Source organism: Lampetra planeri, chromosome 40 (genome assembly GCF_965212315.1).
Source record: "Lampetra planeri chromosome 40, kcLamPlan1.2.h2, whole genome shotgun sequence".
In the NCBI taxonomy this organism is placed as follows: Eukaryota; Metazoa; Chordata; class Hyperoartia; order Petromyzontiformes; family Petromyzontidae; genus Lampetra; species Lampetra planeri.
The window spans coordinates 7,498,255-7,516,341 of record NC_136146.1 but is presented as its reverse complement, the minus strand read 5'-3'; the positions used below and the strand labels follow the sequence as shown (position 1 = coordinate 7,516,341).

At 49.5% G+C, this 18,087-nt stretch overlaps 2 protein-coding genes across 2 annotated transcripts; one reads left to right on the top strand and one right to left on the bottom strand.

Moving 5' to 3' along the window:
- Positions 1–5: 5 nt before the first annotated feature.
- Positions 6–4,861, bottom strand: NDUFA12 (NADH:ubiquinone oxidoreductase subunit A12). The gene is made up of 4 exons (XM_078613103.1): positions 4,598–4,861; positions 2,209–2,291; positions 1,560–1,647; positions 6–739 (listed from the first exon to the last, which is right to left on the bottom strand). Exons 1-4 carry the CDS (start codon positions 4,681–4,683, stop codon positions 556–558), a joined length of 441 nt encoding a protein of 146 aa, XP_078469229.1. The 5' UTR covers positions 4,684–4,861; the 3' UTR covers positions 6–555.
- A 1,722-nt stretch (positions 4,862–6,583) lies between these two features.
- On the top strand, positions 6,584–13,745 carry LOC144731824 (monoacylglycerol lipase abhd6-A-like). Its single transcript, XM_078613095.1, has 9 exons — positions 6,584–6,691; positions 8,516–8,635; positions 9,231–9,393; positions 10,567–10,680; positions 11,145–11,277; positions 11,666–11,826; positions 12,344–12,398; positions 12,856–12,956; positions 13,264–13,745. Exons 2-9 carry the CDS (start codon positions 8,517–8,519, stop codon positions 13,483–13,485), a joined length of 1,068 nt encoding a protein of 355 aa, XP_078469221.1. The 5' UTR covers positions 6,584–6,691; position 8,516; the 3' UTR covers positions 13,486–13,745.
- The last annotated feature ends 4,342 nt before the right edge of the window (positions 13,746–18,087 follow it).

The following is an 18,087-nucleotide window of genomic DNA, read 5'->3' as shown; positions in this document are numbered from 1 at the left end:
GCATCGCGAAGGCAGGGCGAAGATTTATTATTTTACAAACGCAGATAACGCACTCTATTCAGACGCCTGCACAGTTCCGCTATAACTTCACCAAAGTTTTGACTTCATCGCTTGTGATGGCTGGGGAGTTCTTCAAAACATGTGTTTGTAAGGGACTCAGGTATCATAGATTCACAGATGATAACAGCAACTTGGGATGCAACGATTCACTCATCTGCGATTCAATAAGCCGTGACATTTTTCTAGTTGTGCTTTAATTCAAAATAATTTTGTTTTGCGATGCCCTGTTTCAATTATCGGGCAGGTTGCCTCGATTACGCCCTAGCATTCTCAAATAATTTGCATAGAAAATATATCCAGTCGGCTCGTGTTAAATCATTTATTTTAATCGATGAATTGTCACACCCCTAGAGGTAAAACGGCACCAGAGTTGCAGAGCTCGTCGCAGAGACCCGAAGCCTACACATGTATGTACACCAACTCATACTTGCATGCGTACACACGTACTTATGTGCGCGCACACACACACACGTGTGTGCATGCGTGTGTGTGAGCTCAGCGGGAGGTGGCTCCACTGGGCGGCACCCAGGACTCGATCTTGGGGCGCACGGTCGTGTAGGGCACGTACTGCCTGTTGAAGCCGCTCATGTTCATCTTGTGCTCCTTCCATATGAACGGCCGCTGCTCTGGCGGGTGTGTGGTCGGAGGTTCGTCCGCGATGCTGTGCAGCCAACGGTGCCTGTGGCGGAACAGAGGGCAGAAGGGAGAGGGCGGTGGAGCAGTGGAGGAGTAAAATGGGGACGTGACGTCAGGTGTGCTGTTCAGTGCTATGACGTCACGTCTCCTAGGGTACTTAAGGGAGACCCCGTGATGCAAGCGGGGTCACTGTGGGAACGGGTAGAGTAAGAAGGGTGAAGAGGGAACCAGGGGTAGAGAGGGATCGAATAGGGAGTCTGGGGAGAAGCCGGTGGTAGCCGATAGAGGTGCTTCTCTCTCCGGTCGGTGGAGTCGGCAGAGTCCCCGATCCGACACAAGAGAGAGAGACCGGAGCTAGCCGGCAGGGACCCGGACTCAGAGTAGGACCCCTAGCCCCTGGGAGTTGTGTACCCTTGTGTGTTATTGAAACAGCTTTAATAAATCCTCGGCGAAAGCCCATAACATACCTCCGTCTCCGAGAGTGTCCGTGGGGACTTCTCTACATATATATAAATAAACAGGCCTCCCTTCCGAGTCTCAACATAAAATCAAGATCAGGCAGCACAGACAGTAACCAGCTAGGTGGGAGGTGGTTCAGTATTACAGCACGCAGCTCCCAATCGCATGTTTGAAATCCTGGTTGGGGGTTGACTAAGTCCATCAGTCCTACAGGGTCCATAAAGTACCACTTCAGGGGGAAGTCAACAGCATTTACCCGAGACAGACTCTCCCCTACAATTGGAACGTGCAATTTGCACCACTGGATCAAGGTTGTAAAAGGAGATGGGCAATGCCTCAAAGCTCTTTTGAGTAGGCAATCACTTTGACTTTTGACAGTGAACACGAGAGAGGGAAAGACGCACCACTCAGGAGGCACCATGCTACCGTCCTTGTCCCAGAACGTGTCCTTGTCATTCATCTTCCACGTGTAGTCCACCCAGCGGTGCCGGCCTGAGTATAGTGAAGATGACAGACGAAGGTAGAACCCATTATTCCGCCACCCCCCAAACCCCATTGTATTAAGCGGTTAGCCAAATTATGTACTCAGTGAAATTTTTTTTTCGAATTATATACCCAATTGTTATGTTTGGTCTCTAATAATGTAACTAGATTATCTTGGTCTGCATGTTCATTGAGACTCGTTAATTTAATCAAAGACTCAAGTCACGAAACAGTCGTAGCCTTATCAAAATATCAAATTTTCATTCACTCAAGGCTATCGTCAATTAACGAAATTGTTTTTGTATTAATGGACAAACTGAAAGGAATGAGAGAAAAACGAATACCCATAGGCTAACATGGGGAAAACAAAATGCACATAGCTTATAATGGGAAAAATGAATGCCCATAGAATAACATCTATATAATGGAATGCCCATCTTACCTATAAATGAAGAAAACATTTGTTTTGATATTGACCGCAAAATTAACACTTTGACGTGATTGTCTCATTGCGGGCACTGGGTTGCAAGGCAAGTGGGTGGTGATAGGGGTCTCTGCGGGGACTCTTACCAAAGAAGTTGCGCTTCTCCTCGTAGTATTTGTTGCCATACTTGTCCGTGCCGACCAGGGTTCCAATACGGAACTCGTCCATCCTGGGAGCGACACAGGGAGTTCAGTCACTCGCTCAATGCCTGTGTTACTGCAGTCTACCAGTCTCAATGCTTTGTCTCATCAATACTATTCAATCACTGCAATGCAGGTCATAACAACACTCACTCACTCCTTCGCCAACTCATTAACTCAAACACTCACCCGCTCACCACAATGCAGGTCACATTTCTCTCTGCTTCTTTTCTCGCATTGCTTCACTCTGGAATTCCCTCCCATAGTCTTATCCCCAAGCTCGTATAATATGCTTGTTCAATGCAACACTACTTTAATAGTGCCGTTCGTTGTTGCCCGCTTGACGTTTTGGGCCTGGGCTCAGTCAGCATAGTGCAAAAATATATGGCAGTGGATGCGGTATAGGACTCGATGCGGGATGACAACTGAGACACTCGCATAGATCTGACACCAACAAAACATTACAGAGCACAAAGCGATGCAACGCAGTCCATCCATCGTCATTAATGGGGATAAGGGAGGCAGGGGCGAGTCCATGGAGGATCTTGAAGCCTATGAGTGCGACCTTGTACAGCAATTATTGCACTGGTAAATGCCAGCCAGTGGAGCGAGTGGAGGGGCATTTATTTGGGAAACGCGGTTGCGTTTACGGTTTCGGGTGATAAATCTGGCAGTGGCGTTTTGGATCAACTGAACCCGCACTCACCATTGTGGTGAAGTATGGCCATGCAACCTCTTTGACTGACAGTGTGGGGAAGCGCTTCAACCAGCAGTGTGTGACCTTTTTTGCCAGTATCAAATATTTTGCAAGTATGGATTCATTGACATGCTAATTTCTCTGCTCCAGCAGCTGCCCCAGCAGACCCACCTCTCTCTCTATTTAAGGCCTCGACACAGAGGCATTGGGTCTCTGTGTGTCTATGTTGTGTGTCTCTCTCTCTGTGTCTGTGTTGTCTTTCTCTGCTTGTGTGTCTGTCTCTGTGTCTATGTTGCAGAGGTGTGGACTCGAGTCATGTGACTTGGACTCGAGTCAGACTCGAGTCATGAATTTGATGACTTGCGACTCGACTTGGACTTGCATAACAATGACTTTGTCCCACCTCTGCTATGTTGTGTGTCTCTCTGTGTCTCTGTGTTGTCTTTCTCTGCTGGTGTGTCTGTCTGTGTGTCTACGTGTCTGTGTTTTGTCTCTCTCTCAAATTTAGTTCTACCTGATGACGGTTGCTTGTGTTGCAATCGAAACGTCGTATTTTATTATTTTATTTATTTTCTTTCTACGTGACTTTACCGAAAGAACCAAAGAGTATCAAAGTATAAAAAAATAAGAATAGATGTTACCCTTGCTGGCAACAAAACATGTGTTAAGATGTTCAAACACCAAATAGAAACCTTCTGCAAGGAATCATGTCTCCAATAACCACACGTACATGCAAACAAAAACATTATATATGCAGCCTTCTTTAGGTCCTATTCCCACCAGTGTTAGACCGGAGAACAACGCCAAAAAGCGAACAGTACAAAGATTGCAGACACGATTCCTTGCTAAAGCTTTCTATGTGGTGTTTGGACATCTTAACACCCGTTTTATTGCCAGAAAGGGTAAACCTATCCTTATTTTTTCATTCTTTAATACTGGCAAAAAGGTCAAATTTTGTAGCTGCTCAACCCCAAGCTATAATTGCTCTGACAAATGCATTGTCAATCTAGATTTGAAGTTTTTGTGACTGCAGGGATCCATCCTCTTTGGTTCTTTCGGTAAAGTCACGTAGGTATAAAATAAAATAGATTAAATCACGTTTCGAGCAAGAACCTTTTTTGCTGTGGTTTTCCCACCTAATGATGATTGCTTGTGTTGCAATCAAAACGTTGTGATTTAATTTATTTTATTTTATACCTACGTGACTTTACCGAAAGAACCAAAGAGTATGAACACATTTGGTGGAACTGCGTTGGAAGCGGCGCACAATTAACAATTCAGCTCAGCACAATCGTCAATAACAGGGGCCTTGGAATGAAACGCGAACAGAGTCAACGTTACAGGCAACAGCTCTTCTTTACAGCACACTGAAAACGGACCATTGCTCGAAACGTTGACGAATGTTTAGTTCCTGCTTCGTCACAACAGAGCTGCCTTCAAGGCATATTGGTGCATTATAAAATGGCACTCGAACCTGATCATCTGCCCTCAGGGCGTTTATAATATCCACGTGTAGCGTAACGCTCTGACCCCTGTCGCAATGACAGCGAGGGACGCGGACCCCAGGCCGCGTCTCGCCGCGAGTCCTCGATTATCTCAGGTCCCCTGAGTCCCTGGCCCCCTCGCGGTCCCTCTCACCTCATTATCTGCCACAGCGAACCGCGCAGACCGCCATAGAAGCGGTACGTGTCCCACACCCGCTTCACCATGCGCATGTACTCCATCGTGACGTCACTCGCGCTCCGCTGTGTCGTGACGTCACTCGCGCTACGTTGTGTCGTGACGTCAATTGCGCTCAGCGGTGTCGTGACGTCACGGTAACGCGTTCCGGGCGACGCCACCGTACGACGTGATTACGTCATGGGTCCACCTCCAAGTGCTACGTGTGACATCTCCCTCTCTGTAAGTACATACCACAATTTCGCCACGCGATGACGTCAATCGATGTTAAGCAATTACGTCAAATTAGATTTACGCGGCGTCACCGTAATCGCGTTGGGTGTGCGTGATGATGTCACCGCACTTAAACGTGATCGCGTCGGGCGATGCGCGATGACGTCACCGCGGAGCAACGTCCTTTAAGCGATGACGCATTGTCGTGACGCTGTCAGACCTGTTCTTCACCTGAGGACGGCTGCTTGCGTTGTGGCCGAAACGTCGTGAGAATTGTATTTTATTATGTTTATTTTTTTATTTTATTATTTCCCTTCTACGTGACTTTACCGAAAGAACCAAGAAGAGGATGTATTATGTATTACGAGCATTATTATTGCCTTTCTCTAAACCTCTAAACCTTTGGGGCCGTCGATAAATTACGTCACAAAGCTCCTCTCCCCACCCAAAAAGTAAAACATGCTTCAAATCGCTTTATACTATTGTCATTGAAGTGCGTATTTTATGTGCCGCTGCACTCTGATGTTGTAGGAGAAAACATTTATTTAAAAGTCTACTTAATTAATTAGAACGTGTTGTCTATATTTATTTAAAGTTGCGCATTTTGATGTGACGTCACATTTCTCAAACCCCCCCCCTCGTCACATCGTCACAAATGTCTGACCCCCCCCCCCCAGGTGCGTGACGTCATTTATGGACGGCCCCTTTATAAACATACTCTTTGATTCATTCGGTAAAGTCACTTAAATAGAAAAATAACAAGTAGATCACGACGTTTCGATCGCAACACAAGCAATCGTCTTCAGGTGAAACAATACAGCAGGCGGACTGCTGATGCAGGAAAAAATGTAGCGAGAGAGCTACTGCAGCCAAAGGTGATATAGGTTTGAGGTGGAGACAACCCAAGGGTAGGTGGGCGGGGATAGAGATGGACTTTGTAGGTAATTGTAAGATCGCAGAGCTAGGCATACCTCTGCTAAGGGGGCATCCATAAATGACGTCACGCACCTAGGGGAGGAGGGTCAGACATTTGTGACGCGCGTCATAGCTCCACCCCCCGTCGCCCTCCCCTTCACCCCACCCCCTCCACCGCCTCGCGCCGCATCCAATGAGGTGCAATGTCATCGGTCAATGTCATCGGTCACTCGAAATATGAGAAAATGACGTCACGTGGTTACTGCACGCGTCGAGCGAAAACGCGTCACGTCATTCGAGTCGTTGCGAGGGCACAAACGCGTGACGTCATTTTCTCATATTGCGAGTGACCGATGACATTGCACCGCATTGGTTGCGTCGCGCGCGAGGCGGTGGAGGGGGTGGGGTGAAGGGGAGGGCGACGGAGGGGGGGCCGACGAGGGGGGAGGGCGATGGGGGGGGCGGTGCTAATAACAAGGGCGACACGCCCCCCCTTTGAGGTGGAGGGGGTGGGTTCGAAGGGGAGGGCTACGGGGGGTGGGGCGACGCGGGGGGGGGCCGACGAGGGGGGGGCGGTGCTAATAACACGGGCGACACGCCCCCCTTTGAGTTATTCCTCAGCAGCGATTGGCTGGAGAGCGTCTCGCGACAGGACCCGGCGTTGGCGGGGGGGGGGGAAGCGCGCGGGGTCCTCGCTGCTGATTGGGCTGCGCAGTGGTGGCGGGGGGGGGGAAGCGCGCGGGGTGGGGTCCTCGCTGCTGATTGGGCTGCGCGGCGGCGGCGGGGGGGGAAGCGCGCGGGGCCTTCGCCCGCGACCTTTGCGCGGCCGCGTCGAGGCGACCCGAGGGGGTGGGGGGGGGTCACGCGCACGCGCGCGCGCCACACACGCAAGGAAGAGGGAGAGACACCGCAAACTCGCTTCAGGTAAAACATTAAAATAAATTTCTCCGCACAAGTTCTTTCGATTTATTCCCGCCCCGCCATAAAAAAATGTTTGTTACCGCAACCTCCTATGCACGAATTTGATGGCCTCGAATGGTTTTGTTTGTTACGTTGTTTAAAACTGCCCGACGCGCACCGTTGTAAAACCGCGAATGTTAAGTGAAATGTACAAAGACTACGAACGTTGTTAGTTTGTCTGTCTCTGTCGTAAGCCTCGGCCGTTTTTTGTCGAGTCCGTTGAGCTTGAAACTCGGTGCCAACTGCTCTCGATCTCTCGTTGTTTGTCTATCGCACGCGATAGGAGCGAGCCGATTGTGATGCGCGCTGCTGCTGCGCCCGCCGCTTATATAACCCGGCTCGCTCATTCATTCATTCATTATCGACAGCAGAGGGGGCCCGAAGCATCGTGGGAGAGATCACACAGCCCCTCGGCTGTCTCCCACCTGCAGTGCGAACGACTCGCCAGGCAAAGGCCGTGGTCTATCCACTGCTGGGTGAAGGAAATTGCACCGTCAGTCGTCGTCAGCTTTAGTTTATCCTCTATTAGATGAAGGACTACCCTCCCATAATTGTCAGTCACGGTCCATCACGTTTTTGGATTAAGGTCTGCCCATCATCATCATCAGCCATGGGCTGTCGACTGCTGGATGAAGGTCTGCCCATCATCATCATCAGCCATGGGCTGTTCACTGCTGGATGAAGGTCTGCCCATCATCATCATCAGCCGTGGGATGTCCACTGCTGTTTGAAGGTCTGCCCATCATCATCATCAGCCATGGGCTGTCCGCTGCTGGTTGAAGTTCTGCCCATCATCATCATCAGCCATGGGATGTCCACTGCTGGATGAAGGAATGCCCATCATCATCAGCCATGGACTGTCCACTGCTGGTTGAAGGACTGCCCATCATCATCATCAGCCGTGGGCTGTTCACTGCTGGATGAAGGACTGCCCATCATCATCATCAGCCATGGACTGTCCACTGCTGGTTGAAGGACTGCCCATCATCATCATCAGCCATGGGATGTCCACTGCTGGATGAATGTCTGCCCATCATTGTCGGTGGCAAGTGGCTGGATGGCTCGGAGCGCTGAGACCTGAGTTTGGAACCCAGGCCGGCACAATTGTGATTAGACTGAGCTCACAATGTACCGATGGACTTCGACCCGGTCAATAATGACTGCATGAAAAAAACTCCCAAACATTACATCTGGTTCGTCACTTAATGAGGCCGAATTCCAGCTCTTTGAGAATAAAAAAATATCTCGGTTTGACAGGCATGCGATGAACACCTGTGTGGCAGGGCAGGTGCGAAAGTACTGTGTAGTGCCTCCTGCTGTGGAGAGATCACAGCTGATGAGTAAATGAGCTTCCCTGTGTGGAGATGATGTATGAGAAGCACGCGATGTTTGCGCTGCAGAAAACACTGACGTGTTGAGGAATTCCCCCAGTGAATATTGCTCTCCGATTATTTAAATCATCGACGACTCTACCAATTACCAGTTCGATTTCTCGACCCCAACCCTAATTGGATAATGCAAAAAGAATTGGGGGGGGGGGGGGCGGAATCTAACCTCTGTCCCCTCGTGTGCCGCTGGATGGGAGGTGATAAGCGGAGCTTGAAGATGTCATCAGGATCATGTGTGTGGCCTGTAGGGAGTTGCCTGCCTTTGGGAGGCAGAGTGTCGGAGCGGCCGATAATATTTAGAGGGTCCCACGTAATCAACCACGAGTATTCATTACCGTTTTTAGCTGATTAATCGACTCCGGTGACCAATGTTGACTCGTAACGTTTCTGTTTGTCTCAGTATGTCCACAAACACGATCGCGCTGGTGCTGGTGGTAGGCGGCACAATATCGGTGCCGGTGATCACCCTGGCACTCGCCTGGTTCCTGTGCCCCACCGTCTACATCCATGCCTTCAACTGGTGCGCGCCGAACCCTCCTGGCGGCACGAGCGCCACGGGGACACCCCCACACATTCACGGTTACTGTCACCCTCTTTCTCTCAGGGGAGACCCCTCCAAACAAACACAAACTGCTCCAGTCTTACACCCAACTCAACGTCAGTCTCACATATACACGCATCTGCATTGAACATCACTCAACCCCAACTTAGCCCTGGCACCTAGCCTGGCACAAGTGCTGTGGTCACATCAATGGCACTTATTGGCGAAATGTGGCTGTATTTATTTTGTGTGGGGAGTGGTAGTATAGTAGTTAGCGTGCTGCGCTATGAACCCAGCGATCTCAGTTTGATTCCCACTCACAGTCAACATCGGTGATAAATATCTGAACCGGTCCTGTGCCTCCCTCGGGTCTACTTGGCCTCAAATGTGTACATGGTGCAGTGTATAAACATCAGAATTGGAGAAATAAAGGCGGACGGGTGTGGTAGTCGTGGCCACACCACCCCTTTGTGTCCCGTGCCAGCCTTTATAGGTGCTCACTAACTGTGCTTGCCCCAACATTTTGTTAAAGGCTACATGGGGGACCTTTGTTTTTGTGTTTGTTTGCACCAAGGTTCTGGAGGCAGAGGCTGGGCCTGCGTGTGAAGCACGTCACTGTCGCTGGCTACACCTTCTGCTACATGGAGCGCGGCGGTGCCAAAAGCAACGCGGGCCCGGCCATCCTGCTGCTGCATGGCTTCTCTGCGCACAAGGACATGTGGCTGCCGATGCTGCGGGTGCGCACGTTTGTTCTCAAGTAATGGCTAATACACCTGCTGTATTAATCATCGCTGGCTGCGGGATTTCAACCGCGAACCTCTGCACAAGCGGTGAACGCGCTGCCGCTGGGCCGTGTCATGTTCACCACTCCGTGCCGCATGAAGAGACACGTCTCGCCGCGGCAATCCGGAATCCTCCTGTATCAACTCTAGTGGGGAACCGGTAGTGTAGCAGTTAGTGCGTTGCGCTACAAATCCGGTGACCCGAGTTCAATTCCTGCTTACGGTCAACACCAGTGACGATTATCTAAATCGGTCCTGGGACTCCCCTAAGTTTACTCAGCCTCAAATGAGTACCTGGTGCAGTGTGTAAACATAGCCACTAGGGAGAAAAAGGTGGCCAGGTGTTGTCCTGGCCACGCACCACCTCGTGTATCGTGCCGGTCTTCATAGGCCCACACCTCCGATTAGCACGGTTGGCTATGTACAGTGCGAAATAAGTTTAAGATACACACACCCATCAACGAGACCACATCTCCCCAATACTCGGATCCCTCCGCTGGTTCCAACTCCAATCATAACCACAAGATCGCAATCTCCGTCATCAAGGTCCTCCATGGAGTTGCCCTGGGCCTACGTCCCCCCTTTAAATGTTTACTTGAAGGGGGGATTCTGAGGCGTTGACATCGCGTCGGGGTGGTGACACAGCCCAGGGGTCGAGCATTCACCGCTTGTTGCAGAGGTTCACGGTTTGAATGCAGCGGCTGACCTGGTTATTGCTGTGGGTGTCATAACCCTAATAATACCACGACGCACCGGCTACTTCTCAGTGGACGTTAAAGGTTACCTGGCATCATTCGCGAGAGCAGGCCAATGTGTTCCGGCATCAGGGTTCAAATTTGCCAAATTCAAAATGATACTACAAATGCGTCAATTGGGATTCTACATCACAATGGTAGACCATTACTAACAGACTTATGCCCCAGGTTACTCTTGCAAATGAGACCATCCTGGTGCGAAAGTTCTCACCTGGTTAAACAATATAACCTTGAACGCTCTGTCTTTGCTGCTGCCGCTGTAGCCTGGACCTTCTTACCCCCAACCATTCGTGCTGTCAGCTGCCTGCCCTGGTTCAAGTCCGAGTTCAAGACATCCTTCCTTCTCTTCTCCCTGTGTTTCCCCTCTTGTCAGTTCCTGGACCTAGAGTGCCGCGTGGTGAGCGTGGACATGCCGGGGCATGAGGGGACCAGCCGTATCGCCGGGGAAGACTACAGTATCCAGGGGCAGGTGGCACGCATCCACCAGGTAACCTTGGATACAGTTGCAAGTGACGGAGGGCAAAGGAGATGCCACATCGAGCCAAGAAGCACGTCCATTTGTTGTGTGGTGTGTGTAAAATGCTTGTGGTGTGTGTAAAATGCTTGTGGTGTGTGTACTGTGTTTAAGGTGTGTGTGCACGCTTGTGGGGGGGAGCAGTTGTGTCATGTTTACCGTGCTAAGAACCTGATTCCCGCTCACGGCCAACACGTGTTATGATTATCTGAACCAGTCCTGGGCCTCCCTTAGGTTGACTTAGCCTCAAATAAAAATGTGTAAACATTGCCACTAGGGAGAGAAAGGTGGCCGGACGTGATGCTGGCCACCCATCCCCTCCTGTGCCATACTGACCTTCATAGGTGGTCACTAACTGTACTTGCTCCAACTGTCTGTTAAAGCTCTGGAGGATCTGTATATTTGTTTGTCTTTGTGCTTGTTTGGCTCTACCATAGTTTGTTGGTGCCGTGGGACTCGACTCAAGCCCGTATCACCTGGTGGGCACCTCCATGGGGGGCTGCATCGCAGGGGTCTATGCTGCCCATCACCCGAAGGAGCTGTGCGCCATCACCCTCATCTGCCCCGCAGGTGATTGTGTCACACACCAACACACAACGCAGAGATCCCCTTGCAACTTTTAACGGCTTGCTGGAGCAAGTGTTGTTAGTGAGCACCCATAAAGGCCGACACGGCAAATGAGTGGGTGGCTGGGCATCAAGCCCGGGTTGGCAGTTGTGTAGCGTAGTGCGCTGCCCATCGCGCTTACGCTGCTCCGAATCATAACAACACACTTCATAGAAATTATAATAGTTTCGTTAGTTTGTTTGTAAAACCCGAAACGTAACCTCTTTACGCTTATCCCGTGGTACCCTTACCTCGCCGCTCCCCCCCCTACTCCACCCACCTGCTCATCCTACTTCGTCATCCTCCCCCCCCCACACCCCCCTGCCACCCTCCTCTTGTGGTCGCTGTGCAGGCCTACAGTACCCGTGCGATACACCCTTCATCCGCGAGCTGCGCGCCCTGGAGGGCACGGACATGCGCAACGCCCGCATCAGCCTCATCCCGGAGACGCCCAGCGAGATGCGCGGCATGCTCGACCTGTGCGCCTACACGCCCATCCACCTGCACAAGCAGGTTGGTGCGACTGCTCACACGCACTCACAGCCACGTTGTCGAGCCACTGCTGGGTGAACGCCTCCCCGTACCGTCGCCGTTCCAGCTCCTGCACGTGAGCCAAATTCGTCACTCCCTCTCCACGGCGGACGAGGTCTCGCGGGTGTCCTGTCGTTTGGATGCCGCTCCGTCGTTGTTCGAGACTGCCGGCTATCTTCATTCCTTACCGTGTGTGACGCGTCCTCCCTGAGCCCACTTTTCCGAATGCGCAGAATGATGACGTCTCAAGCTTGCGCGTGTTTCCTAATCCACGTGTTCCTCCTTCAGTCCCTCAGTGTAATGTCAAGTGTTCACCTCTCTATGCTTCATTATGCACTTTTAGTTTTTGTTCGATATTCTGTGTCAATGTCAATGTTTCTGATCTATATTTCAGAGCAGGTAACATATACACAAGTATTATGTTATTACCATAATGTGTTGTTATTTATAATCTTGTGTACGTGTGACGTATTAAATTTTTTGACATTTGCTTCTGTAGATCCTGAAAGCCCTGGTGAATTTGCGGTGCCAGAACAACGACTTTTACAGAGAGCGTGAGAGACGCGACACTGCACTGCTCATGTTACAAGCACCGCACAGCATTTTCATTTAGCCATTCTCACCAGTATGAACCCTGCAAAACGATGACGGCCACAACACTACCACAGCTCCCCCATACGTAACCACGCCACCTACCAACACAGCTCACCACACCGCTGGTGACTGCCTCATCAGGCTCATCGCGGGTAGGCGAGAAATTGGGTGAATGGGCGAGGGTTTGGGTGGGTGGATGTAGGTGGAGGTTTGGGCGGCAGGGCAGTTTGGTGAGTGGGTGGGTGGTTGTATCTGCAGTTCACCAACTCTTAGACAAAGCAATGAAATGGCTAAATCACTTGGAAGAGGTGAACCTCTAATCGTTGCTCTCTTAGGCCGTACAAAAAAAAAGGAAGTTTGAGTGGTCCGGTTGAACTGACGTGGTTTGGCACTGGCTGTGCGTGTTTCTCTGTGTAGTGTTTGTGGCGATCACCAGTGAGTCATCTCGTCATGCCCTGCAGGAGGCCCTGCCACTCATCACAACCCCCACGCAGGTCATATGGGGCCAGGAGGACAAGGTACGCATGTGCGCGTATGAGCCGAAAGATATTGCTCACTTAGACGTGTGTGTACGCATGCGTGTCTCTCTGTGCGCGATTGTCAGCCATGCAGTGATTCACCATCCACACGTGCCAGCAGTTTGATGGTGCAGAGGATGCTGGGTCATGATTAGATTCAAGTGTTCAGGTTCGTTTTGTATAACCCAGTGAGAATTCAAGAGACAAGGCTAGAGTCTCTTCAGAGTGATATGGGTCATCAAACTGAGAAAAGCAAAAACATAAAAACCTAGCACAAAAATGAAGTATAAACAAAGCGCACCTGCAGGTGGTGGACGTGTCTGGCGCCACCGTGATGGAGGCCGTGCTGCCGTCGTGCCGCGTGGACCTACTCGAACGCTGCGGCCACTCGGTGGTGATGGAGCGGCCCCGCAAGGCCTCGAGCCTCCTCGCCGCGTTCCGCCACAGCCTTGACTTCGACGGCCCGAACGGCGGCGGTGGCGGCGGCGGCGGTGCATACTTGGAGCCCCGTGCCGGCAAGCGCGACTGAGCGCCCACTCGCACCGCCACCTTTCACACCTGACCAACCCATGGCATTTGAGGCCACGAAGTTTACGAGGCGGCGTGTATCGATCCATCAGTAGTCGATTCTAACAGAGGGTGGCCCGGTGGCTCAGAGATACTCAGCCGCCACCGGTGAAATCCTGAGTTCGAATTGAGGATTTTGCTGCCCAACCACTGTGAATAAACCAGGTTCTCAAGCGTAAAGAGCTAATGGTCTCAGCACAACACTTACTCAGATACCAGGAATTGCACGCACACACGCATGCAAAAAAAAGAATGGGAAAATAGTTGGTTCCCCACTTGATTTGAATAAATGTCACCTTGTGAGAATTACAAGTATCAGTTTAACTGTCATGTGGGAAACATTACTTTCTGTGGCAGTGGCAGGGTAAGTGCTGCAGAGGTAACTCTTTGTCATCCTCTTCTGCGGGCCGTTCTCTGGATTCTTCGTCACACGCCCTGACATTGATACCTTTTGGGATTAATCGGGGATAGGAGATTTTTTAAATTAAATCTTACAAAGTTGACGCGTGCATTAAAGCGTTTATCTGACTCAATTGTTTAATGTATACGCGTCGCGTGTAATTGGTTCACGTGACCGCTGTAACCACTAGAGGTGCTGCTCGCACCACAGAAACAACCGGCAGTCCTTGAATCGAATCGCGGTATTTAATCGTCGCGATTGTGTGTAATCTGGATTGGCTGGAATCGTTAAACGTCCGTTGTTTACCATAAATCTGTGGCTCAAACTTACCCACGTGGGCCTAGTCAGCTGACCCATTACACGTCAGCGACATCGGGGGATGAATTTTTTTTATATTGGAGGGTCACTTTCAAGGCAGTTGGGAACATAGTCAGTTTAGAGGCAGTTGGCGGTGCCAGGATTGCACTTTGAGAAGTGGGATTGTGTCCTGGGTCGCATAATTTTCTTAAACACTGGAAGCAATAAGCACTAATGTAGGTTATTGCACTTACTCATTGCAATATATTGGTTGAGTGGACGAAATGTAATGTACTGCGATAAAGCATACGCAGCTTAGGAGAAACCTAGCGAAACGACGCATAGGGTAATATATCGATTTTCAAGATTGCGATATTATTTAAATTTGTGAATCGCGTGTGTGAGGATAGATGTTGTTTAATTCTGTTGTATGTGTTCCTCATTCTGTCTCCGTATAATTCCAAGCATGCACCTCCCCATGCTTCTTTTTGCACCTTTCAACTGGATTCCAGGAACAAACGCAAGTTAGAGACATCGTAATGACCGTTAAGAAACAAAATAGTCGGTGGGCTGGGGTCAGAACACGTTTCTAGAAAGGACGATGGCCAAGCCTGATGACAGTGGCAGCTTAGGGACGGAGCACGTACGAGAATACGTCTACCGCAGAGCAGGAGCGGTGAAAGCTCGTGCGTGGGTCGACTCCGTGGATTGTTGCATCGCATGTCTTTGAGAGATGTACGATGATGTGTGTAATCGGTTACCATGAAACCTGCAGCTACTAGAGGCGCTACAATTCGCCGAAATATTAAAGAGATTCCTCGAAACGCATTTCGTCCAGGGACGTGCGGTCAGGGGAGGCAGGGGAGGCAGAGCCTCACCTGTCATACTCCAATTAAAATAGCTGTTATGAAAAGTAAAAAAAAAAGAATAATCAAATAAAATAAATATTAAGATTTTTCCACTGATCTGTGTTATAAATATCATTTCTCTATGATTCCAATCATTTTTATAGTCAAAATCGCCAAATTTGCGGAGCTCTGCTGCAAATACAGGGAGACGAGAGGTGAGGCAGCGACGAGCTCAGCCTCCCCTCTGATTGCGCAACCCCTCAGTAACTGGATGGAGCGCGGGCAATAAGCGCGTGCCTGTTACTATCTCAGTATGTCACCAATGTAATGTTTGTAGACCCCTTAATTTCATGTCCTTGCCATCCATACTCCAGGTAACTTATTTCACGTACGTGTATAAAGATATTTAGGCTCGCTGGTCTCGTCATGAAACTGCAATGAAAAAGCACCAGGGGAGGCAGCTATCACATCTGCCTCCCCTGTGAGACCACGCCCCCCTCAGTGTGTGAATCTGGATCTGACACGAGCCGTTGCCTCACCAGACATTGACCTCACCGCACGTCACTGATTTCGTCCAGTGATTGGAGCGCGTTGGCTGAGAAAATACTTGCTGACGCCAACACAGTGGCATGTGGCGTACAGTGTTGAGTCAGCATTTCTATTTTCGTTCCAAGTCTGGTCAACGGCAATCTACGGATGATTTCAGAGTCATTCAGTCGGGGCTACGAAAGCAGTCTAAACAGTTGCTCCCAAAGTATGAGGGCCGCTCAATTATTTCCTCCCAGTATCAGCTCAGCCAATCGGTGAACACGGTCAATGTTTTTAAATTCTATACGTTTCTAGCCAATTTCCATTTTCACCTCCTTCAGTGCACTGAATAATAATGAAAATGTAAAAAGCGCCCGTAAGCAATCGTTCTCTGGGCGCTGCAGTCTCTAACTGTATTGGTGTCTTTGTAACACGAACTGCACTGAGCTAGATTTTTAAAAAAAATCTTAATAACGTTACAAAATTAGCTTTTGTGTTTTCACTCAAACTCGTTAATTTCGTATCGTCTCAGTCGTAGGCTCAACAAAAAAAAGACCCCCTTGAATATCTCTGTCACTAATTTTGTTGAAAGAGATTAACACTGGCGGTGTTACTTGGCAACCACCCACGGCGACTCACGCTTTGTTGTGTAATTTATACTGCAAATACTGTTGACGTGTATCAAGGTTACTGCAATAATAAAGTCACATAATCTCAAGCTTGGTCTCTTTGAGTTGATGCAAAAGTTTCACCACTTAATATTGGATATTCAAATTGTTTTTACCGAGCAACATTCTCGTAATTGATTTACGAGTGAGATTGCCTCGCCGCGCGTAAGCAAAGTGCCAATGTGTGTCGTGCACCCTCCTCCACCCGACACAGCCAAACAAACGCGCCCATTTACGCGTGAACACAGCAGTGCCCCCGTCACTAAACATGCACTGGAATTGATTACCACTTACTGACTTTTTGCAACCGGTTAGCCAGTTATTAGTTTGCCGGTTATCAACCTTAAATGAACAGTTTGAAAAAAAATGAACACATTCGTCAATAACTCTGACATTAAACGAATACAATATATATAACAGGCGACGTTTCGGGCAATGGCCCTTCATCGCGCCGAGTTAATAAGACATACCTGTCAACCCCTTATCAGTGCCTACCTTATTACAGACCAATTCAGACCTTATTGGTCACCCCGTGCTCTTATAAATCTCAACGTTCCTCCGACAAAGTCCCATCACAAGGGAGAAACACAAACAATGTTTTTTGCCCGTATTGAAGCGGCTGTACGCCGTATGGACTTGAAAACTCAATTTCCCTGTACAAAAATACGGGTAAACCGTACGGACTGACAGCTATGATAAGGTATTCTTTTACTGGTAGGAACGAAGCGGACCAGACCACCAATAGATTATATCGTCCGTCCGTCCGTCCGTGTATCAACATCGCCCCCTACTGCAAACACTTGGCATGACCCTGTCCGACAAGATGGCCGCCCGCTCCCCCTGCGATCTGTGAAATAAACAAGATGGCCGTCGCTTCCGGCGCCTCACGGCGAAACTTTAAACACTAGAATACAGTAATTTTTTCTTTAACTCCTCTATACCCAGTCGATATCCCTGTACCGGTACTAAGTATTATTCCTACCAGCCCACCCCGCAGGGTCCTGTTGCGGCTCTCCGATTTTGCATTAACAGGTTTAATTTCTCACACCAACACAGCCACCTCCGCGCGCCGACCTCGACGTGGCGGCGGCTCTGCGATCTTACATTAACATGCTAATCTCTCACATTAACATGCTAATCTCTCACATTAACATGCTAATCTCTCACATTAACATGCTAATTTCTCACATTAACATAATCATCTCTCACATTAACATGCTAATCTCTCACATTAACATAGCCACCTCCGCACACTCGTCGTGGAGGTCGCTCTCCGATCTCACATTAACATGCTAATCTCTCACATTAACATGCTAATCTCTCACATTAACATGCTAATCTCTCACATTAACATAATCATCTCTCACATTAACACAGCCACCTCCGCACACTCGTCGTGGAGGTCGCTCTCCGATCATACATTAACATGCTAATCTCTCACATTAACATGCTAATCTCTCACATTAACACAGCCACCTCCGCACGCTCGTCGTGCAGGTCGCTCTCCGATCTCACATTAACATGCTAATCTCTCACATTAACATGCTAATCTCTCACATTAACATAGCCACCTCCGCACACTCGTCGTGCAGGTCGCTGTCCGATCATACATTAACATAATCATCTCACATTAACATGCTAATCTCTCACATTAACATAGCCACCTCCGCACACTCGTCGTGGAGGTTGCTCTCCGATCTCACATTAACATGCTAATCTCTCACATTAACACAGCCATCTCCGCACGCTCGTCGTGCAGGTCGCTCTCCGATCTCACATTAACATGCTAATCTCTCACATTAACATGCTAATTTCTCACATTA

Excerpts from the sequence above, each read along its gene's own strand:
- NDUFA12 (XM_078613103.1), bottom strand. The coding sequence starts at position 4,683 with ATGGAGTACATGCGCATGGTGAAGCGGGTGTGGGACACGTACCGCTTC. Across the intron at positions 2,292-4,597 it reads TCGCTGTGGCAGATAATGAG|GATGGACGAGTTCCGTATTG; the intron begins GTGAGAGGGACC and ends TGTCGCTCCCAG. Across the intron at positions 740-1,559 it reads AGCATGGTGCCTCCTGAGTG|GCACCGTTGGCTGCACAGCA; the intron begins GTGCGTCTTTCC and ends GTTCCGCCACAG.
- LOC144731824 (XM_078613095.1), top strand. The coding sequence starts at position 8,517 with ATGTCCACAAACACGATCGCGCTGGTGCTGGTGGTAGGCGGCACAATA. Across the intron at positions 12,399-12,855 it reads CAACGACTTTTACAGAGAGC|TGTTTGTGGCGATCACCAGT; the intron begins GTGAGAGACGCG and ends TTCTCTGTGTAG. Across the intron at positions 12,957-13,263 it reads TATGGGGCCAGGAGGACAAG|GTGGTGGACGTGTCTGGCGC; the intron begins GTACGCATGTGC and ends GCGCACCTGCAG.